The following is a 17721-nucleotide window of genomic DNA, read 5'->3' on the forward strand; positions in this document are numbered from 1 at the left end:
TTTAAAATATAATTCTTGAGTACCTGTTATGTTTCAGGCACTTTGTTAGATATAAGGCTACTAACTTGATTCTAGTAATTTGACATCTGTTTTTCTATACTTACTTCAGTCCTGGGAGGCAGCCTGAGGATGGAAACACATGGACCTCAGTGTGTGTGTTGAGAGACAGAGAGAGAGAGAGATGCAAAGGAGATACAATGAGACAGAGAAAGAAAGACAGAAACACAAAGACACGGAGAGACAAACACAGCAATAGAATGAGACCATGAGAGACACTGGGACAAGTACAACTGGCAGTCTCTGCTTGTTTAAGGAGAGAGGATTTGTGGCTGTGGAGAATGATATTAGCTTCTTTCAGAGAGCAGATTCACAGATAAGCAGAAAGAGTTCCAAACAGGGAAGCAGTGTGGAACCCATCCTTGTCTTGTCATTTTGGTTAACAAATAACCTATTGAGTACTAGCTGTGTTGGTCCCTGGGCTGGGAACTGAGCAGGGGGCTAAGGCAAGGGCATGTGGTGGGGTTGTTTAACAACTGAGAGGAAATGCTATTGCATTATCGAGCAGGTAGGTGTATACAGGAGCAACTCCTAAATGAAGCCTAGGGCGGGGATGGGATGGGGTGGAGTGTGGGGAAGTTGGGAGAGAACAGGGAGTCTCCTTGAGAAGGTCAAACCTTAGCAGAACCCTGAAGAATGAGTATGAGTTGAATGAAGAGAGGAAGGACTCTCTTGATAGAGAAGCAGCCTGGCCAAATGCTGGGAGATGAGAAAAGGCAGGAATTATTTGTAGAATCACAGGTAGATTCTAGAACATGATGCAAGACAGGTAGAGGAGAGAGATGAGATTGGAGAGGGAGTCTAGACTGGACAGGTCTTATAAACAAGACTCAGGGTCTTCCTGGCTAAGACTAGGTAAGAGATATCAAATGGCAGCATTGACTACCTTCTTGCTATGACTCTCTTCATGAGGAAGCTTATATAGTGGAAGTTGGCAAAGACTTTCTAATCTTTCCCTGCAGAGCCAGACATAGAATGGTTGAAAGGACTTCCTCCATGGCTTGAGTGTTTCTGTTTTCCAGATGAGAGAATGGATTCTCAGGGGTGAGGCAAGGGAGATAATCCATCAGGCCACAAGGTGGAAGTCACAATGGTTTGCCTGGTCTCTGGCCTCACCATTCTTTCCACCATCCCATTGTGGGGTAAGGTGTATCCTTGAGATACTGGTGACAACAGAAGTCTTGAAGGCCCAATAAGATAAGCTCTAGTGAAACACTTTTGTTTCTGAATTCTCTGTAATCAAGAATGCCCAAATATTTTCTCCTCTCTGGGTCCAAAGACAGGACTGAGGCTCAAGCTTTCAGATACATGGAAATGGCAAAGACACTCACTAGAGCCTAGGACTTCCTACTCCCTTCCTCCCTATTTCCAAGTTTATACATTTAGTTTAGTGTAGAAAGGAGAAGCTCCAATTGGAAGCTTGCCTGAACCCCACAACAAGAACATAAAATGAGGACATGACCTTTTGGTCATTTATTGATGGCGATGTTATGAGGTATTATGCACAGAGCATTGGCCTAGGAATTGGGATACTAGGTCTCCAGGTCACACTTTGCCTCATTAGTGGTGGGGACTTGGTATTGTGTTTTCTACTCTCTGGTCCTCAGTTTCTTGGTCTTTTAAATGGGGACAACAGTCCATGCCCTGGAGCTTTATAGGACTCTTGCAAAAATCAAAGTAGGACATTAGACTGTGTAAACCAGCATATGCTCTATGAATATAGGTAGTGGTAAAAAGCAACTCACCTGGGATCACAGAAACTGTCTTTAAGGCTCTAAGAACTCTGAATGTCCGTAGACCTGAGATTCCTCGGAGATCTGTTGCTTCACCAATGTATCTGTAGGACCAGAAGTTGGTCAGTATCTCTGCAAAGACAGGGTCCTGGGAATGTATGTAGCAAAAATAAGGACAATTTTGGGTAACAAGAGTCTAAGAAGGACCCAGAGTGGACACAAAAATCTAATGGCATTTCCACATATAGACTGACTTAACTATTGCAATAGCCTTTAAAATGGCTCCTTTGAGAAGGTGTATTATGATTCTGAGGGCTCTGTGTGGGTGGGTATTCAAGCATGTGGGCTTGGCCAACCTCATATACTGGTTCCTCAGACAAAGTCCTTCAAGTCAGGTAGATACAAGGCTGAGCCTTGTCTGCTCACTTTGACAGGCCAGTTATTAGCTCATAGTTGAAGTCTCTGACTTCTACCTGAAGGTATGGGACTAATCCTAAAGTAACTGTCGGCATAACACTTAGAAGCAGGGAAACCCCAGGCCATGCAGTTTCATATGAGGAAGCTGGATAGAGACAAGGAAACATCCCCAGAGTGTGAGCTACCCAGAAGCCCATGCAGACAAACACATCAGCACGGAGAAATACTCACGCCAGGGTAATGACGCTAAAATCCAGCCAGTTCCAAGGATCTCGCAGGTAAGCAAACTCATTTAGAAAAAATCCTCTTGCCAGTATCTTTATCAAGGCTTCAAAGGTGTAAATTACAGTGAAGACATATCTGGGAGAGAAGGTGGAAAGGAGTGCCATAGAGAGAGCTCAGAAGGGAGCTATTAGGATGGCTCCATAGGGAAATGTGCAAAAATCATCAGCAAGGTGGGGAAAAGGAAGAAGTAAGGTAAGGAAGCAAGATTGGGGAACTCAGAGAAGTCACACAAATGGGGACTGATGTGTGCAGCTGAGAAGGTTGGCAGCATCTTTGGCTTGAAAGGTGAGCAGAGGGCAATGGGAGGTGCAGAACCACCAGAAGGTTCAGAACAAGGATGCTCCTCTTTGTTGAGGTGTCCAGAGGGAAGCTCAAGGCTCCTCTCCCAACCTGTTGTCGGCTGACATGTAGAAGAGGTGGAGGCCCTTCTATGTCTCTCCTCTCCAAATTTCCTCCACTTCCAACTGTCTTTTCTTCTCCCACAATCTTTGGTCTGCAAGTGTTTCTCAGCCCAGGAATCCCAAAGAGCCTTTTAAGGCAGGAAACAACTAGGTGTCATGGAAGAAAAGCACCTAACATAAACATTTTCTCTGGAGGTTGGGTCTTGCCTGGGGAAGTCATATCAAATAGCCATTTGAGTTTGCTGGGCACTTTGTGGGTTTGTAGGTGAAGAGATGGATCTAGAGCTGAGGCTGAGAGTAAGGTAGTGTTTCTCAAATGTTCAGAATCACTCAGTCACTGACGGCAGACATTTTCAAACTCTAGCAAGCATCTGAACACCTGGAGGGCTTGTTCAAACATAGATTTCTGGGTTCTACCTCCAGGGTCTCTTATTTAGTAAATCAAGCATAAGGCCTAAGAATGTGTATTTCTAACACATTCCCAGCTGATGCTAATGCTACTAGCCAGAGAGAATTACCCTTCCAGAACCAAAGAGATTCAGATACACACAAAATTTTGGGTACAGTCAATTTTTTAAATTGTAAAATGATAAACATAAACACTGTTATTAAAAATGGAAAGACATGATTACATATGACAGATTGAACATATGTATTTACCTCTATCCTTTCTGAAATTCTTTTTCAGAAATTCTAACATTTCTTAAATGTTAGTAGAAGGATTTTTCTTTTTTCTTTCCTTTTTTTTTTTTTTTTTAAAGCATAAACCCAGTAGGAGGAAGATAATGGAGAACACAACAACAGCATTTTGGAAACTAGGGAGCAGATGGATGGGTAGTAACTGACAGAGCAGACTCAAGAAAGCTAAAACCTGAGCTGGGAAGCGGGGAGTTCCCAGAAGTGAGCCAAACCACACTGCAGGACTGCTTAGGGCTTAGAGACACTAAATACCTCTGAAAGTAGGGTTTGGGGAGAGGTGGTCAGGTGGAGCTGGATACAGCTTGAAAGTCTTTATAAGAAACAGCTATTCAGTGAGGAACCCCTTCAGTGAAGAATTGCTTCCTCTGTTCCAGAAAGAGATTGGATGTTCATTCTTTCAAGAGTTGAACAAGAGGGAGAGAGAGTTGCATGCTGAAACAGGATAAAGGACACTTCATACACTGAAAATCAGGCAACCCTCCCACCCACCTACTCTCTTCTGCCTTTCAGTTAGTTTCTAGAAGCCTGGCAGTCAGGTTAATAGCCCAAGAAGATGATATTTTTAATGTGAACCACTAGGGAACAAGCATCAGGAATTTGAAGGATGCTTCTAACATCAAAGACTAAAGCGACCAAAGAGGAAAGAAAGAAAAGCAAGAGGAGGAGGAGCAAGATGGCAGAGGAGTAGGAGATTGAAATATCATCAGATCCCAGGAGTTCAACTAGATAGTTATTAAACCATTCTGAATACCTACAAAATTAACAGGAGATAGAAAAGAAGAAGAGCAGCAATTCTAGGAAGAGAAAATCGACCACCTTCCAGAAGGTAGGATGTGTGGAGAAGTGAATCCAAAGTGACAGAAAGATAGACCGCCAGGGGTGGGCCCTGCTCCCAGCAAGTGAGAAAGCAGCAGAGCACAAAATCAGAACTTTTAGAAGTCGGTTCCACTGAGGGATGTCATTCCAGAAGCTAAGTGTGGGGAGGGGGTGTAGAGCCCTTGCAGGGACAGTGTAGTCTCAGGGCCTGCGGGGACACAAAAACACCAGGGGTGTCTGAGGGTGGCAGAGCTCCCAGGTATCAGAGTGGGAAAGCCAACTACAGAGACGGAGCCAAGCAATGGGCTCTCAGCTCAGGGTTACCTTAAACCATGATCCAAGGCACACTCAGACCATTGTTCTTTGAGCAAGGACCCCACAAGTGGCAGATCTGGAGAGACCCCCCCTTCCTTCCTCCTCTGGGAGGAGCAGCGCAGGAGTGCACTGCAGGAATCAGCTGGGTTTGAAGACTCCAAACGGGGCTGTGCACCAGAGATAGAAATGCTCAGTCACAGGCTGAGTGAGCTCAGAGTGTGGCTGGAGACCAGGGAGACGGGAGTGACTGCTTCTCTTTGAGGGCGCACTGAGGAGTGGGGCCCGAGCTCTCCGCTTCTACAGGGCTGGAGATTGGGAGGCCACCATCTTCATTCCCGTCCTTCGAAGAGGTGTGGAAAGCGTTCAGGGAACAAAAGCCCCAGAGAGTGAACCCAAACGGATTACTTAGCTGGGCCCCTGGCAAGGGTGGTGCAATTCTGCCTCAGGCAAAGACATTTGAGAATCACTACAACAGGCCCCTCCCCCAGAAGAGAGGCTTTGTTCTAGTCTCCAGCCTGATTACATTCTTTCTTCTTTTTTTTTTTCAGTTAACTTCTTATCAATTCCTTTTTTAGAATCTCTTTTAATTTTCATCTTTATAGTGTATTCCATCCCTTCATCATGTTTACCCTTATTTTTGTATATATGTTTTTCTTTCTTTAAAATTTTGGGAGGTAGTTTCTTCTAACAGTATAAAATACACTCAAAATCAAGTGTGTGTCTCTGTTCTATTCACCAGTCATATGTACGTGTGTGTATTTATCTACACACACACACACACACACACACACACACACACACACACACACACATATATATATATATATATATATATATATATATATATATATGCTTTTTTTTTCTCCTTTCTTCTCCCTCCAGTTTTGGGTCTCTTCTGATTTGGTTAGTGTATATTTTTCTGGGGTCATTGCTACCCTTTTAGTATTTTGTTCTCTCATTCATCTATTCATATCTAGATAAAATGACAAGGTGGAAAAACTCACCACAAAAAAAGAACAAGAGGCAACATCGACAGCTAGGGATCTAATCAATACCGACATTAGTAATATGTCAAAACTAGAGTTCAGAATGATGATTATCAAGGTTCTGGCTGGGCTCAAAAAAACATGGAAGATATTAGAGAATCTCTTTCCGGAGAAATAAAAGAACTAAAATCTAGTCCAGTTGAAATTAAAAAAAGCTATAAATGAGGTGCAATCAAAAATGGAGACTCTTGTTGCTAGGATAAATGAAGTAGAAGAGAGAATTAATGATACAGAAGACCAAATGATGGAGAATAAAGAGGCTGAGCAAAAGAGAGACAAACAACTACTAGGCCATGAGGGGAGAATTTGAGAGATAAGTGATACCATAAGATGAAACAATATTAGAATAATTTGAACCCCAGAAGAAGAGAGAGAGGGGCAGAAGGTATATTTGAGCAAATTATAGTAGAGAATTTCCCTAATTTGGTGAAGGGAACAACATCAAAATCCAGGAGGCAGAGAACCACCCTCAAAATAAACAAATATAGGTCCACACCCCATCATCTAATAGTAAAACTTACAAGTCTTATGACAAAGAGAAAATCCTGAAAGCAGCTCTGGACAAGAGGCCTTAACATACAATGGTAGAAATATTAGATTGGCAGCAGACTTATCCACAGAGACCTGGCAGGCCAGAAAGGACAGGCATGATATATTCAGAGCACTAAATGAGAATAATATGCAGCCAAGAATATTATATCCAGCTAGGTTGTCATTGAAAATAGGAGAGATAAAAAGTTTCCAGGACAAACAAAAGCTAAAAGAATTTGCAAACACCAAACCAGCCCTACAGAAAATATTGAAAGGGGTCCTCTAAGCAAAGAGAGAGCTTCAAAGTAACCTAGACCAGAAAGGAATAAAGACAATATGCAGTAACAGTCACCTTACAGGCAATACAATGGCACTAAATTCCTATTTTTCATTAGTTACCCTGAATGCAAATGGGCTAAATGCCCCAATCAAAAGACACAGGGTATCAGAATGGATGAAAAAACAAGACCCATCCATATGCTATCTATAAGAAATGCATTTTAGACCCAAAGACACCTCCAGATTTAAAGTGAGGGGGTGGAAAACAATTTATCATGCTAAGGGACATCAAAAGAAAGCTGGGGTGGCAATCCTTATATCATTTTAAGCCAAAGACTGTAATAAGAGATGAGGAAGGACACTATATCATACTTAAAGGGTCTGTCCCACAAGACCTAACAATTTTAAATATCTATGCTCCTAATATGGGAGCAGCCAATTATATAAAACAATTAATAGCAAAATCAAAGAAACATATCAAAAATAATACAATAATAGTAGGGGACTTTAACAACCCCCTTACTGAAATGGACAGATCATCCAAGCAAAGGATCAACAAGGAAATAAAGGCTTTAAATAACACACTGGACCAGATGGACATCACAGATATATTCAGAACATTCCATCCCAAAGCAACAAAATACACATTCTTCTCTAGTGCACATGGAACATTCTCCAGAATAGATCACATCCTGGGTCACAAGTCAGGTTTCAACTAGTACCAAAAGATTGGGATCATTCCTGAATATTTTCAGACCACAATGCTCTGAAGCTAGAACTCAATCACAAGAGGAAAGTTGGGAACTCAAGTACATGGAGGCTAAAGAGCACCCTACTAAAGAATAAATGGGTCAACCAGGAAATTAAAGAAGAATTGAAAAAAATCATGGAAACAAATGAAAATGAAAACAACCATTCAAAATCTTTGGGACACACCAAAGGCAGTCCTGAGAGGAAAGTATAGCAATACAAGACTTTCTCAAGAAACAAGAAAGTTCTCATGTACACAACCTAACCCTATACCTAAAGGAATTGGAGAAAAAACAGCAAAGAAAGCCTAAACCCAGCTGGAGAAGAGAAATCATAAAGATCAGAGCAGAAATCAATGAAATAGAAACCAAAGGAGCAGTAGAGTAGATCAATGAAACTAGGAGCTGGTTCTTTGAAAGAATTAATAAGATTGATAAACCCCTGGCCAGACTTATCAAAAAGAAAAGAGAAAGGCCCCAAATTAATAAAATCATGAATGAAAGAAGAGAGATCACAACCAACACCAAAGAAATACAAACAATTATAAGAACATATTATGACCAGCTATATACCAGCAAATTTGACAATCTGGAAGAAATGCATGCATTCCTGCCCACATATAACCTACCAAAACTGAACCAGGAAGAAATAGAAAACCTGAACTGACCCATAACCAGTAAGGAGATTGAAGCAATCATCAAAAATCTCCCAAGAGCCCAGGGCCAGAGAGCTTCCCAGGGGAATTCTACCAAACATTTAAAGAAGAATTAATACCTATTCTCCTAAAATTGTTCCAAAAATATAGAAATGGAAAGAAAACATCCAAACTCATTTTATGAGGCCAGCATTACCTTGATCCCAAAACCAGACAAAGACCCCATCAAAATGGAGAATTACAGACCAATATCCTTGATGAACACAGATGCAAAAATTCTCACCAAAATACTAGCCAATAAGATCCAACAGTACATTAAAAAGATTATTCACCACAAACAAGTGGGATTTATTCCTGGGCTACAATGTAGGTCCAACATCGGCAAATCAATCAATGTGATACAATACATTAATGAAAGAAAGAACAAGGACCATATGATACTCTCAATAGATGCTGAAAAAGCATTTGACAAAATATAGCATTCTTTCTTAATCAAAACTCTCCACAGTATAAGCATAGAGGGTATATGCCTCAATATCATCAAAGCCATCTATGAAAAACACACAGCGAATATCATTCTCAATGAGGAAAAACTGAGAACTTTTCCCCTAAGATCAGGAACACAGCAGGGAGGTCCACTATCTCCACTGCTATTCAACACAGTACTAGAAGTCCTAGCCTAAACAATCAGACAACAAAAAGAAATACAGGGCATCTGCATCAGCAAAGAAGAAGCAAAATTTTCACTCTTTGCAGATGATATGATACTTTATGTGGAAAACCCAAAAGACTCCACTCCAAAACTGATAGAACTCATACAGAAATTCAGTGAAGTGTCAGAATATAAAATCAATCCACAGAAATCAGTTGCATTTCTATACACCAACAGCAATACAGAAGAAAGAGAAATTAAGGAGTTGATCCCATTTACAATTGCACCCCAAACCATAAGATACCTATGAACAAACCTAACCAAAGAGTCAAAGAATCTGTACTCAGAAAACTATAAAGTACTTATGAAAGAAATTGAGGAAGACACAAAGAAATGGAAAAACATTCCATGCTTATGGATTGGAAGAACAAATATTGTGAAAATGTCTATGCTATCTAAAGCAATCTACACATTTAATGCAATCCCTATCAAAATACCATCAATTTTTTTCAAAGAAATGGAACAAATAATCCTAAAATTTATATGGAACCAGAAAAGACCCTGAATAGCCAGAGAAATGTTGAAAAAGAAATCCAAAGTTGGTGGCATCACAATTCCAGACTTCAAGCTCTATTATAAAGCTGTGGTCATCAAGATGGTATGGTACTGGCACAAAAACAGACACATAGATCAATGGAACAGAATAGAGAGCCCAGAAATGGACCCTCAACTCTATGGTCAACTAATCTGTGACAAAACAGGAAAGAATATCTAATGGAAAAAAGACTGTCTCTTCAACAAATGGTGTTGGGAAAATTGGACAGCCATATGCAGAAGAATGAAACCGGACCATTTCCTTACACCACACAGAAAAATAGACTCAAAATGGATGAAAGACCTCAATGTGAGAAAGGAATCCATCAAAATCCTTGAGGAGAACACAGGCAGCAACCTCTTCTACCTCAGCTATAGCACCTTCCTAGAAACATCACCAAAGGCAAGGGAAGCAAGGACAAAAATGAACTACTAGGACTTCAAGATCAAAAGCCTTTGCACAGCAAAGGAAACAGTCAACAAAACCAAAAGACAACTAACTGTCAGAATGGGAGAAGATTGTTTGCAAATGACATTATCAGATAAAGGGCTAAATCTATAAAGAACTTATCAAACTCAACACCCAAAGAACAAATAATCCAATTAAGAAATGGACAGAAGTGGGGCGCCTGGGTGGCTCAGTGGGTTAAAGCCTCTGCCTTCGGCTCAGGTCATGATCTCAGGGTCCTGGGATCGAGCCCCACATTGGGCTCTCTGCTCAGCGGGGAGCCTGTTTTCTCCTCTCTCTCTCTCTGCCTGCCTCTCTGCCTACTTGTGATCTCTGTCTGTCAAACAAATAAATAATCTAAAAAAAAGAAATGGACAGACGTCATGAACAGACATTTCTGCAAAGAAGACATCCAAATGGCTGATAGACACATGAAAAAGTGCTCAACAGCACTCACCACCAGGGAAATACAAATCAAAACCACAATGAGATACCACCTCACACCAGTCAGAATGGCTAAATTTAACAAGTCAGGAAATGACAGATGTTGGCAAGGATGTGGAGAAAGGGGAACCCTCCTACACTGTTGGTGGGAATGCAAGCTAGTGCAGCAACTCTGGAAAATGGTACCGAGGTTCCTCAAAAAGTTGAAAATAGAGCTACCCTATGACCCAGCATTTGCACTACTGGGTATTTACCCCAAAGATACAAATGTAGTGATCAGAAGGGGCATGTGCTCCCAAATGTTTATAGCAGCAATGTCCACAATAGGCAAACTACAGATAGAATCTAGATGTCCATCAACAGATGAATGGATAAAGAAGATGTGGTATATATATATGATGAAATACTATGCAACCATCAAGAGAAATGAAATCTTGCCAATTGCACCAATATGGATGGAACTAGAGGGTATTATGCTGAGCGAAATAAGTCAATCAGAGAAAGACAATTATCATATGATCTCTCTAATATGAGAGGTAGGGCAGGGGGTTATGGCGGGTAGGGAGGGAAAAAATGAAACAAGATGGGATCAGGAGGGAGACGAACCATAAGAGACTCTGAATCTCATGGAACAAACTGAGGGTTGCTGGGGAGTAGGGGGGTAGGGAGGGGGTGACTGGGTTATAGACATTGGGGAGGGTATGTGCTATGGTGAGTGCTGTGAAATGTGTAAGGTCTGATGATTCACAGACCTGTACTCCTGGGGGAAATAATACATTATATGTTAAAAATAAATAAATAAATAAATAAATAAATAAATAAAGAGAGGCAATACAGGAGCAGAAGAAAAGTTAGGAAAAAGTTATCATGAATATTTTTAGAGAGTTAAGAGATTAAAAGATATGGGATACTTAGAACAAGAACAGAAGGCTGTAAAGATGATTCAAAGAACAGAATAGAACTTGAAAATAAAAACATGATAGCAAAAGTAAAACATTAATAGAAGAGGTGGAAATAAAATTAAAGAGATCTCACAGGAAGTAGGACCAAAAGAAATGACGAGAGGTGGTTTATAAGCATGAAAATTAGAGTCAGAGCAGTAAGTACAATGTTGACCAATAGGAGGTCTAGAAATAGACAAAGAGACTAGAGAAAGTTATCAAAGAAATAATTCAAGAATATTTCTGAAAACTGAAGGATCTAAGTATTCAGTTGGAAACACCTAGAAGTGCTCAGGAAAATGAATGAATGTCAAGGCATAACATCACCAAATTTCAGAACATCGTACACAGACAGAAGACCCTAACTTTTTTTGAGGGAGTGAAAATCACAGGTTACATCCAGAAGATTAAGAATCAAAATATCGGGACGCCTGGGTGGCTCAGTTGGTTAAACAGCTGCCTTCGGCTCGGGTCATGATCCCAGAGTCCTGGGATCGAGTCCCACATCGGGCTCCTTGCTCGGCAGGGAGCCTGCTTCTCCCTCTGCCTCTGCCTGCCATTCTGTATGCCTGTGCTCGCTCTCTCTTCCTCTCTCTCTCTGATAAATAAATAAAATCTTTAAAAAAAAAAAGAATCAAAATATCATCAGATTTATCAATGGCAACCTTGGAGGGTATCAGACAATGAAACAAATACATTCAAAATTTTTAGGAAAATAATTTCTGATATGGAATTTCTTCCCCAGCTGAACTGTTATTATTAGGGCAAAATAAAGATAATTACAGATATACCAAGTCTCAGAAAATGTACTTTCATCTACCCTTCTAAGAAAGCTACCATAAGATGCTCCACCCAAATAAGAAAGTAACCAACAAAGAGGAAGATCTGGGGATGCAGGGGAGAGAAATACAGATTCTAAAAGAAAATGGAGAAGGGAAAATCTCCAGAAAAGGTCTGTGCATCATGCCTTGAGAACACCTAGGCCACACTGAGTCAGGAGATGGAGGACTCCAGGAAACTGATGGATAGCCTGATACGTTTGACTAAATTGAAGCAATGAATAAACCTCTGGAGAAGAGTTTGGGAAAAAATTAGGGTAAAGACATAGAAAGCAGAGCAAATGAAGTAATGAAATCTGTGTTAACTCTAGAGAAAGCGAAAAGGAGCATGTAATCAAAGGACACTGCACGACACAGCTGTCATGCCATTTGCTTGGCAATACTATTACACAATCGCGTCTGTAGTCAGGTGACGTATGTATCGTCTGATTACCTAACCCCAGATGATAACCTAACTACGATATGAAAATAAGCGTGAGAGGAATTATGTGTGGGTGCGTACACTTAATTCTTTTTTTTTTTTCCATAACAGAAAGCCAATAGATAACATCTAAAGTGGAAAAATAAAAAATACAGTACAAGTATCTTATCGTAGAGAGGGAAGTATCAGGATAAAAAGGTAAAAAAGCTGACAGCGCTCGCCTCTGGAAATACAGGATTAGGGACAAGGAGATGAGAAGCATGAAATTATTGTTTTGTTAGAATTTTTGTAGAACTCTGTGACCTTTTAAACCGTAAATCTCTGTATTTTATGTAAAAGTAAAAATCACATGAAAAAGAGAATAGCGGTAATGTCTTTTCATATCTGTGAGAGGGAAATAGTGTTTGAAATTATTCACGAAGAAATCTATATCTGGCTGGATGGCTGCTTGAGCTGTCAGCTTTCATATCTTGTTGGTCCCCCGCCCCCAACTCTTTATGTTTTCTAAATTAGAAAATCTTAACTCAGAATTATAGGTTGTTGGGAAGCTTTGACCGATTATTTCTGGCTTTTCAGATCAAATGCAGATCCAGAAATTATGGAGAGAGTTCTGAAGACTAATTTCAGTGTTTCACCAGAGGACACAAGCTGAGGCTTTAACACCACCAGAAGCTGGAGGGTTAAAGGTCTCAACTCGGGGGACAGTAGCTGACAGAGTCGCACCCTCTTTCTGGTGGCATTTGGCTCACAAAGTATTTCTTTATGTTCTGTTGCCATGTTTGGATGTGATTTTTAATATGCAAAAGACACTCCTAATGGAGGAAGAAAATCACTGGGTATTGAGAAAGAAGTTCCGTGGGTCTTGACCCCCCACCCACCCCAAGCAACTGTGGTGAAACATACATAACATAAAATTTACTGCCATCACCATTTTAAGTATGCAATTCAGTGGCATTAAGTGTCTTCACAACATTGAGCAACCACGGCCACTATCCGTCTCCAAAACTTTTTTAGAATCCCAAAAGGAAACTCAGTACTCATCAAACAACTCCTCAGTCCTCCCCCGGTTAGTCCCTGGCAACTTCGATTCTACTTTCTATCTCCATAAATTCCTATTCTATGTAACTCACATAAGTGGAATCAGACAAGTCATACAATTTGTCCTTTTGTATCTGGCTAATTTTACTCAGCATAATGTTTTTTAAGGTCCATCCGTGTTGAAGCATGTGTCAGAATCTCATTCTTTTTTTTTAAATTAACATACAATGTATTGTTTGTTTCAGGGGTACAGGTCTGTGAATCTCATTCATTTTTCATGCTGAATAATATTTCATTGTCCATCAATAAATCTATCACATTTTGTTATCTTTTCAGCCATTGACAGACATTCAGACAGTTTCCATCTTTTGGTTCTTGTGAATAATGCTGTTATGAACTTTGGTGCACACCCTAACATGCGTTTTTAAGTTTACAAGCTAATCTTTAATGAATTAAACCAGAAATCTCCTCTTTTAAAATAAGCTGCATGATAAATAAGACAAAGGTCATTGATCACTTCTTTCTCACATATATGGTGAATGTATACTGAAAACTGGTATATCCATAGTTTCATTAAACTACAAAGTGGAGGGGCACCTGGGTGGCTCAGTGGGTTAAGCCTCTGCCTTTGGCTCAGGTCATGGTCTCAGGGTCCTAGGATCGAGCCCTGCATCGGGCTCTCTGCTCAGCGGGGAGCCTGCTTCCTTTCCTCTCTCTGCCTACTTGTGATCTTTCTCTGTGAAATAAATAAATAAAATCTTTTAAAAAAAAAACTACAAAGTGGAATGTCTGCTTGTTTATATACGTAACAGTCATTGATTTTAAATGCCAGTCGCATTATAAGAAACCCAGTAGTTCTGATAAAGCTATTCCACCAATTGCTTGCTGCTTTCTTTCCAACTACAATATTTGTCATTGATTTGGAAGCTGGTTTCATGTCTTACCAGCAAGGTTATAGTTGTACTTGTTTTTACTGCAAGGAGGAATGAGGACACTACAGTTATCATGTCTTTTCAACCTTTAACATCAAGTGTTGATCATTTTTAGTGGAAAGCCTAATTTAGTTTCTTGGTTTTTTTTCTTCTTAGTGATTATTTTATTTATTATTTTTATTAACATATAATGTATTATTTGTTCCAGAGGTACAGGTCTGTGACTCATCAGTCTTATACAATTCACAGCAGTTACCACAGCACATCTAATTTTGTTTTTGTACTAGGAATAGTCAACTGGTTTAAAAGTGAGGTTGATAAGATTTGTTGGAAAATAATATGGAACTTTCAGTAATTTGGAAAATAATATGGAACTTTCAGTAGTGTATTATTATTTGATGAAAATGTTATTAGTAAATAATAAAATAAAACTGTCCACTTGTCTCATGACTTGCCTCAGATTCAAACTTTGTATTTATGACAGAGTCTATTCATAATTTATATCGGTGAACTTACTTCATATTGTGAGGTGTACTTTTTTATTTTCATCACCACTGTTTTATTTCTGCAAACCACTTTTGAAATGATTCATTTTTTTTTTGAACTGTGATATTATGCAATGCAAGGGTAACAGTGACAAATGCAAGTTTAACAAATGTAAACAGGAACTGTTGGGTGACAATAAAGCACATTAGTTGGGATAAACTACACATGATTAACTTCATGTTAACCAGCATGAACTGTCAGTCTATGAAACACATACACTGCTTTTAAGAACATAAAAAAGTCAGAAATTCTATGAAAATTATATCTAACATACATTTCAGATTTTTAAATTATGCATGAAAGAACTGCATTGCTTTTCCTTTTTATCTGTGAAATGATTTAGAGGCTCCTGAGAGACTAGTGACCAACAGAGATCCTTGGGTAACTTGCTAAGGAACATTGTAGGGGAGGAAGATACCTGAATTACTATGCAAAACAGTGAGAAGACTTTGGAGTTCCCAGGGACAATACAGAAGGAAAATAGTGAGGCGGAGATGTGGAAAAGCAGCCCAAAGGGACAACTTACGAGAGAAGATTATAAATCAGCCTCATTTACCAAGACAGATCAAATGAAATACTGGCAAGTTGAATCCAGCAATGATCAAGCTGGAACTATTAAAACTAGATTGGAAAATTTATTAATGTAACCTACTATATTAACAAATGAAAGATAATCTTAATGAAATAGAAATATTGATAGAAACCATTCATAAAGAAACTTTTAAGAAATCAAGAGTGAAAAGAAATTCCCCTAACTTGATAAAGGCTAATTATGAGAATCCTATAGTCACCCTGATATTAGTGAAAATTAGAAGCATACTCTTTAAAATCAATGGCAAAAGAAATATGCTCACTATTGTAGCTTCAGTTCAGCAATGTGCTGAATGTGCAGCCAGTTTGAAAAGATAGGAAAAACAAACAAGTCATATAAGACTCATAAAGAAAAAAGTTCATCATTATTTGCAGATAATGTAATTGTTTAAATAGAAAACTGAAGCTAATCTATAGAAAAATGTTGAACTTGTTCAGTTCAACGAGGTTGCTGGATGCAAAACCAGTATGTAGACATTAAACCAGTATGCAGACATTATTTTATTGCTAAAATAAAAATAAATATTCAAAAGGATGACCAAAGTGATAATAATATACCTAAGGATAAGAAACGTAAGAACTTTACATAAGACCATGTTACAGAAGAATATAAAATAAGGCCTGTGTAAATTGGGAGATACCCCACGCTGATATGAGGGAAGTCTTGATATCATAAATGTGGCAGTTCTTCCAGTGGTAATCAATAAATTCAGCGGATTTACAATCAAAGTTACAACAGACTTGTAAGGAAAAAGCTTGAAAATATGACCCTTAAATTATAGAAAAGTAAAGAGAAGGACTAATAATTTTCAAGAAGGTAAAAAAGGAGGGGAGTTCTCATCAATAGGTCAAATTTTATTATCAAACATTTAGACCTGTGTGGTCTCCTGAGGGAGTAACAAATCAATCAGGTTACTCCTGATGGAGTAACAAATCAATGCCCAGGAGAAACAGACCTGAGCATGCACAAGAATCTGGTGCATGACAGAGGGAGTAAAAGGAATCACTCAGGGAATGATGATCCATTAAAAATGGTGTTGGGATAATCCATACAGAAAAATCTCAGAAGCCTATCTCAAGCCATGTGCATACACATTAAAGTCTAGCAGGGGATGAAATATCTAAATGTAAAAAGAAATACTAGGACTTTTAGAAGAAAATACAGAAAACCTTTATGGAATATTATATAGCAGTAAAAAATGAATGAACTAGGTCTACATGTATCCACTTAAACCCATCTCGAAAACATAAGGTTGATTTAAAAAGTATCAACTAGAGTGTGCATACAATGTGATGTTATTCGTGTACACCTGAAAATCACAAAACTGTACTTCACGCATGTAACTTCCCCTGTTCACCACAGGTTCCGTTTCATTTCATGTGTTTTTTCTGGGTGAGAAAACATTTATCTTTCCACTGTGCTTTTTCCTGCAACCAAATTGCTGTATTTTGTCAACTGTTTCTCCAGATTCTCAGTATGGTTAGTGATGGGTGTCCCAGGGCTATCAAAGGACCCCTTCAGTGATTCTACGTGAGCTCAGAGGGTGAAGATGGTGGGACATCCTTCTGCATTTTTTATCTCCAGCAATCTGGGGCCCAATCTGATATATCCTCCCCCTCTTTGGCTGCAGTGAATCTCTAGTTTCTTTCAGAGCCCAAGAAGGGATTTAAAAATGAAATATGTATATGAAATCTTCCCACAGGCAGACAGATAGGCAGGCAGGCAGGCAGAGAGGCAGGAGCCTATCTTTACCAGCAGGTAGCAGTGCAAAGCTAATGTTTCAGGGAGCTATCATGGCTGGGAGGGGAGATAAGGGATGGGAACTGCTTGTGTCCAAAACACTGTATCAAGAACATGGTGATAGGACCGACTTCTGATTCCTCACTGGCTATGATCTCATTTCTACTCAAGAATACACAGCACGATCTTTGTAGTCCCAGGCTATGCCAGGAACATTTACCCTTTTCCTTTGGGCTCCCAGCAACATAGTAAACAACCAGTGGCTGTTATCAGTTTGCCTCTCAAAAATAAAATCTGGAATCTGATCATCTTAATGGGGCCAAAGATACTGAACATCATCCCATCCTTGCCGCAGACATTTCTAGAAATGAGACTTTTTTTCGAAGTGTGATTATAAAGGAAGTTTTGTCAACAATGCAGTTCATACGAAATATGATAAAGAGTGAATTTAATAATAGTGGGAATGGAAATTGGCACAGCTTTGAAAAACAATTTGGTAATATTTCAAAATTAACCCAGCAACTCCACTTCTGAGAATTCATCTCTCACA

At 39.4% G+C, this 17721-nt stretch overlaps 1 protein-coding gene across 3 annotated transcripts in view; it reads right to left on the reverse strand.

The window, feature by feature from the left end:
* Positions 1-17721, reverse strand: part of LOC111159039 (sodium voltage-gated channel alpha subunit 10) — a 95633-nt gene that overhangs the window by 65114 nt on the left and 12798 nt on the right. For all 3 annotated transcript variants that reach the window (XM_022521409.1, XM_022521408.1, XM_022521407.1), the window contains exons 4-5: positions 2439-2567; positions 1803-1894 (exon numbers count right to left, since the gene is read on the reverse strand). In XM_022521409.1, coding sequence (XP_022377117.1) covers positions 1803-1894; positions 2439-2567 — 221 coding nt within the window. The remainder of the gene's footprint in view (positions 1-1802; positions 1895-2438; positions 2568-17721) is intronic.

The sequence above is a fragment of the Enhydra lutris genome, unplaced genomic scaffold (assembly GCF_002288905.1).
Source record: "Enhydra lutris kenyoni isolate GAN:26980312 unplaced genomic scaffold, ASM228890v2 scaffoldscaffold66, whole genome shotgun sequence".
Taxonomy (NCBI): domain Eukaryota; kingdom Metazoa; phylum Chordata; class Mammalia; order Carnivora; family Mustelidae; genus Enhydra; species Enhydra lutris.